The sequence below is a fragment of the Mesitornis unicolor genome, unplaced genomic scaffold (assembly GCF_000695765.1).
Source record: "Mesitornis unicolor isolate BGI_N332 unplaced genomic scaffold, ASM69576v1 scaffold8359, whole genome shotgun sequence".
Taxonomy (NCBI): domain Eukaryota; kingdom Metazoa; phylum Chordata; class Aves; order Mesitornithiformes; family Mesitornithidae; genus Mesitornis; species Mesitornis unicolor.
This window is the reverse complement of record NW_010207924.1, coordinates 19340-24768: the sequence shown is the minus strand read 5'-3', so window position 1 is coordinate 24768 and position 5429 is coordinate 19340. Positions and strand designations below refer to the sequence as shown.

Genomic DNA, 5429 nt, shown 5'->3' with positions numbered 1-5429 from the left:
AGGGGAAGTAGCCCTGAGGTTTCTGTAGGCCCAGAAGAGTCTGGAATAAAAACTGCTCTGACTTGGTAGGAAGTATCCTCATCTCTCTTCTGCTAGAGGAGAGGGGAGTGCTAGGAGGGCTGTAGCAAGCCCTGAAGTCTGGGCCAGCTCAAAGTATGTTCAGCTGAGCAGTGTTAATGGATTTCTTGAACAAGGCTGGCAGTACAGTCAGGTCTTGATTAGTGTGTCCAGACATGTGTCCTTGCTGCCTTGCTCATCATCTGAGATATTACACTTCTGGAGGCACTTTGGGTTACCTGTGGTTAGTCATTGTAGCCACATACCCACGTTCTTGCAGCTGGTTTGTTCATGGCCTTTTCTGTTTAAAGCTGTTGGCTGAGATGCCCAAGATCTCGGCATCACCTCTCACATGCTGTGTTTGGCATTGAACCTGCTCTGTAGCTGTGCACAGCCGGGACAGCTGTAATTCACTGTTCTTTGCTTCAAGGTATTGTGGGCTCCCAGGGAGCCGTAGGGAGCACGTGCACAGTGTTATTTAGATGTATTTTTTAATCGATGAGTTTGGGTTGTAGCAGAAAATGCAGGTTTGCACCAAAGATGCAAACAAGGCCTGGGTTTCATCCGAATGCTGCAGTCCAGTGCTGTTCCCCACCAGCATCACTTTCTTTGGGAAGCTTTTCAGTGCTTGCTATGTTATGGGAGTCAAGTGAATAGCTGATGCTGGCTCTCTTGAATTGTACAGTGCTCTTGCACAGTGAAAGCTGTTTTTTTCATTTTTGTCTCACTGTTGCATTGTGTGTTACATATGGTTTGGCTCTCTGCTTTTCTTGAAATTCCCAAAGGTGTGGGATGTTGCCCTGATTCCTGCTACCCTGAAACCTCTTCTTCCCTGAATTGAGCCCTTGATCATCAGGGTGCAAGAGGGGTATGGGGAAGGAGCTCTTGTACTGAATAAATGTGAGGTGACATTGGAGGAGGAAGCGCAGGAACTTATGCTTGCCCTGTTTATGATCTCTCTGCCTTTGCTATCGTGGAGGTTAATAGGTAATATTAAAAAAAGATTAGGGCTCCTAGGTGATAGCAATATGGTTACCCGTTACTGCTCACACACTTTGGATGCTTCAGGGAAATAAATGACTATGTTGTGTGCCTTGTACAGGAAAGGCAGGCTTCTCACAAGTGAAAAGGCAGCTAGTTTCATTATTACCAAGTAGATTCAATGTTGCCTATGTAAAAGATACTGTTCCTCAACAAATACAAAAATCAACTGTATTTGCTGTGCATTTGTGAATTAAATAGAAGTACAGATCTTCTCCATTTATTTATGAATTTCTTTATTTTTTTATTTTCCTTATTTGAAGAACTGTCTTTTAGTGTTTAAATGTCTAAGGAATTAAATACCAATTATAAGTATTGTGGCAAAATATTGCTTGAGGAGTTTGGTGAAGAAGAACACTTTTTATTTTAAAACACTTGAATGCCCTGTGATAAAGGCAGTGGTCACAGCATGTTCCATGCATCAATTTCTGTTAGGTTCTTACATGGACAGGCATTTCTTGCTTCAATACCAAAGGACAGATTTGCTGGTAGGCAATATTACCTTCACGGTGTCGTGGCATTCTTGAAAATTGAAGACAGGGATTGTCTGCTGCAAATCCACGGTTGCTTGGGTGGCTTAGTTGTAACGCGTCTCACTTGAGAGCTGCATGTGCTGTCAATGTTTTTGTGCAACATGAGGTTGCAAGAGGATATATCAGTATGAAAACCAGACTTGTGTCTGTGAGGAAACATCCGCTGAGGACTGAACTTTGCCCTGCCAAGTTGAAGGAAATGTTTTCTGTAGATGAGCAGTGTTTTTATTTCTAGTTCAGTGAGCAGAAGGAGTACTGGGGTCTGCCTCTAGGTGGAACCTGGCTTTCCTTGGCCATGCGTGGAGAGCAGTCAGTTGGCAGGAGACATCCAGCCAGGGTCTGACTGTCACAGGAACGATGTGAGTCAGGATCAGTCCAGAGACGGTTTGGGTCTGTAAGTTACCCTTCAGGGGTGACAGCATCTACAGTGAACACTTTTGCATAATCCCGGTTGCAGCCCTGGGAGCACCTCACTGGTTCAGAGACGGGATGAAAGACAATACATCTTTGTAGCTATCTGAAATAGGGATGAAACAGGCGCGACTTTATTTCAGAAATCAGTGGGTTACTTGTTTTTGCTGCTAAATAATTTATTCTCTAAACTTACACATTTATGGAGTTACAGTAAATAAATTATTGCCTGCTTTTTATCTTGCTGCCTGTGGGATGTTAAGGTAATTTCAAGGTGACTCGCAGACAACAAGGCTTTCTGTTCTGATGGGTACAGCTGTCTTGAAACTGTTTATACGATGGTACTGGACCACTCTGGTGGGGAACGAAAAAACCCCTCAGTTTTCTTTTTCAGTTGTTTGTTAAATGTTTTTTTTTCTCGTTTATACTTTTCAATGGCATTTCATACTTTATAAGACATACCATCATCATTCAATTTTGGATTATGGGATCTGCTCCCTAAATTGCCAGTCCAGTGTCCCTGGTGTGTTAAACTGCTGCCTGCCAAGTTGGAGTGGTCCACCTGAGGGGTTAGCAGTGAGCAAGTTAGTGAGTGCTGGGAGAAGATGCCATCTCCTGCCCCCAGAAAAGCCCACCTCGAGATACAGGAAGAGAGATGTCCCAGTGTGATCTTACAGCAGAACATTTTTGTGGTCTTTATCTTTTGCATTGTTTCCTTTGCTTGCCTGTGTGCAGATACCTGGGAGGTCCCGTTTGAGGAGATCTCGGAGCTGCAGTGGCTGGGCAGTGGTGCGCAGGGAGCAGTCTTCCTTGGCAAATTCCGGGCAGAGGAGGTGGCCATCAAGAAAGTGAGAGATCAGAACGAAACGGATATCAAGCACTTGCGGAAACTCAAACATCCCAACATCATTGCATTCAAGTAGGTTGTGAAACTTATTAGAAGCGTACCTTTTTCCAGGGAAGAGCCATTTGCATGTGTACCCTGGCCAAGTTTTCAAAATCCAGGGACTAAGCTGTGTGTAGGACAAAATGGGTGGTCATCCTTCCTCTCAAATTGTCACACACTCTTGTGAAAGCAAAGCTATGGATGCCATTCCTACCCTGCACTGCACTTTTTACTCAGGCTCACAAAACACCTGCTGTGAACCCTACAAATGTGCAGGTGTGAAAGTTGAGGGAAACCCACCCCTGTCACAAATAAGGTTCCTCTTGTCCAAAGCACACAGGAAACATTCCCCTTCCTGCTCAGAAAGGAAAGCTGTCAGCAAGAGGCGTGCCCAGGCAGAATAATAGGTTGCTCTCCTGCCCCTTGATCGCAGCATTTGAGAGTTGCTCTGGGTCTTGGGCTCTACTGCTCCTCACTAGCTGTGTGCTTCCTTTGACAGGGGAGTCTGCACTCAAGCCCCATGCTACTGCATTATCATGGAGTACTGTGCACACGGACAGCTCTACGAAGTCCTGCGAGCAGGGCGGAAGGTCACCCCTCGGCTGCTTGTGGACTGGTCCACGGGGATTGCAAGTGGGATGAATTATCTGCACCTTCACAAAATCATCCACCGAGACCTCAAGTCACCAAAGTGAGTGTCTAGCTATTTAAACATCCTCCAGTTGGGGTTGTCTTTTTTTTTTCCCCTTGAGGAGTAGTTTAAAGCTAGGTCTAAAGTCATTGTTTGTTTTTTTTTCATGTTGACTCAAAACTAATGGGAGTGAAACTAATGAAACTTGTTGGCACTCTCCTACTGTGCTGGAATTTAACAAGGCTGGAAATGTTACTTTCTGTTGCTTTCTGCTTTTTAATTTTTCCCTTCTTAATTGTACTTTTCTAATTTCCCTGGTTTTCTGGAATGTCTTTCTCATTTCTCTGTGGCTTTCTGAGTAAAACTATCTGCTTATATTCTTATTCCCTAGATGTTTACCACTTTTTTAGCCTGTGACATGACTGCAACTGCATGAAGAAAATGCTTTTAGATGGATTACAATGCAGTTTAATGTACAGCTTTACTAAAATTTTGAAACTTCCCCAGATACAGTGAATCTTCAGTGACTTGTTAATTCACAATTTTATCGAGATTGATTTTTGACTTGTAGGATTTAGAAATGCATTTGAGGCACAAAATACAACCACCACAAAGAAAGTGGATGTTTTAATCGCTGGAAATGCATAATCTTTTCTTGTACTGCAGTTGTGAACAGCATGGTCTTGTCAACCGTTCATTAAAAAGAGATTTGCTCCCAGTGGCTGTTGTGGTGCAAAAAAAATTGCAAATGCTGACTTACTTTTTTTTTTTCCCCTCCAGTGTTTTAGTTACACACACAGATGCAGTAAAAATTTCAGATTTTGGTACGTCTAAAGAACTCAGTGATAAAAGTACCAAGATGTCTTTTGCGGGAACTGTGGCTTGGATGGCCCCAGAGGTGATACGCAATGAGCCCGTCTCTGAAAAAGTGGATATCTGGTGAGTAGTAGTAATGTTTAAGCATCTTCACCTTCTGTTTAGCCACTTGATTTCCCAGCACTTTACATACTCAGTATTCTTCTCTCACCCTAGGCATGGGAATAGATTGCTCTGTGCTGAACTGTTCCTTTCTCTGTCTGCATAGTGCCCTCAACTTTGTTGCATGGGCTATAATGGCAGGAGGAATGACATGCGTGGGTACCAGCTCTGTGTTGAGATCTGAATGTACTAATGAGACTCGGTGCAGACTATCTGTGTCTTGCAGTAAGCAAATGCAACAGTTCTTCCTTGTGTCGTTCGGGCCAGAGCTCTGTTCCGCTCTTGGTGCTCAGGGCCCCCTCAGCCACTTCTGCAGCCAGGGTGTTTTTCACTTGCTTTCTACCCTCTTCAGGGCCATGCCTGAGCTGTAGGGAGGCACCACCTTTTGCTTTCTGCATGCTGGGCTTGGCTGTTATATGTGCATATAGTCCAATGAATTTAACCCTGGATCAAAGAGGGAGGAAACCAGGACACATTGTAAGAGTTTTGAACACCTATTTCAATCCCATGTGAAGTGTGCTCCTGTGTCCAAAGGAACACAAGGAAAGGTTGATATCTCTGTGCTATTAAAAATGCTGGAGACAGGACTCAGCCTTGGAGCTCCTTTGGGGTGCCTCTCCACAAGTTTCAGAGTTCTCAAGGGAACAGCATCTCTGTTTTTGCCTTGTTATTTCCAGAAATTAAATGTCAGGAGCCAGGACAAATGCCCTTCTCCCTGCTTTGCAGCCAGGATGAATTATCCTTCTTGCGGCTTTTCAGCTTCAAATGCTGTCACCTCCCTTACGCAGCATGCAGCTGCGGGTCAAAGCCATGGGTGGCTCAGAGTGTGAGTGGAGTCAGACAGCAGCCTGCTGCTGGTGTTTTAGCTCGGAGCTGGGTCGTGACTGGGTCA

General features: G+C 44.4%; 1 protein-coding gene across 1 annotated transcript in view; it reads left to right on the top strand.

Moving 5' to 3' along the window:
• MAP3K13 (mitogen-activated protein kinase kinase kinase 13) overlaps positions 1–5429 on the top strand; it is a 36408-nt gene that overhangs the window by 17511 nt on the left and 13468 nt on the right. Inside the window, exons 3-5 of the mRNA XM_010192303.1 lie at positions 2778–2961; positions 3428–3619; positions 4340–4498. Coding sequence (XP_010190605.1) covers positions 2778–2961; positions 3428–3619; positions 4340–4498 — 535 coding nt within the window. The remainder of the gene's footprint in view (positions 1–2777; positions 2962–3427; positions 3620–4339; positions 4499–5429) is intronic.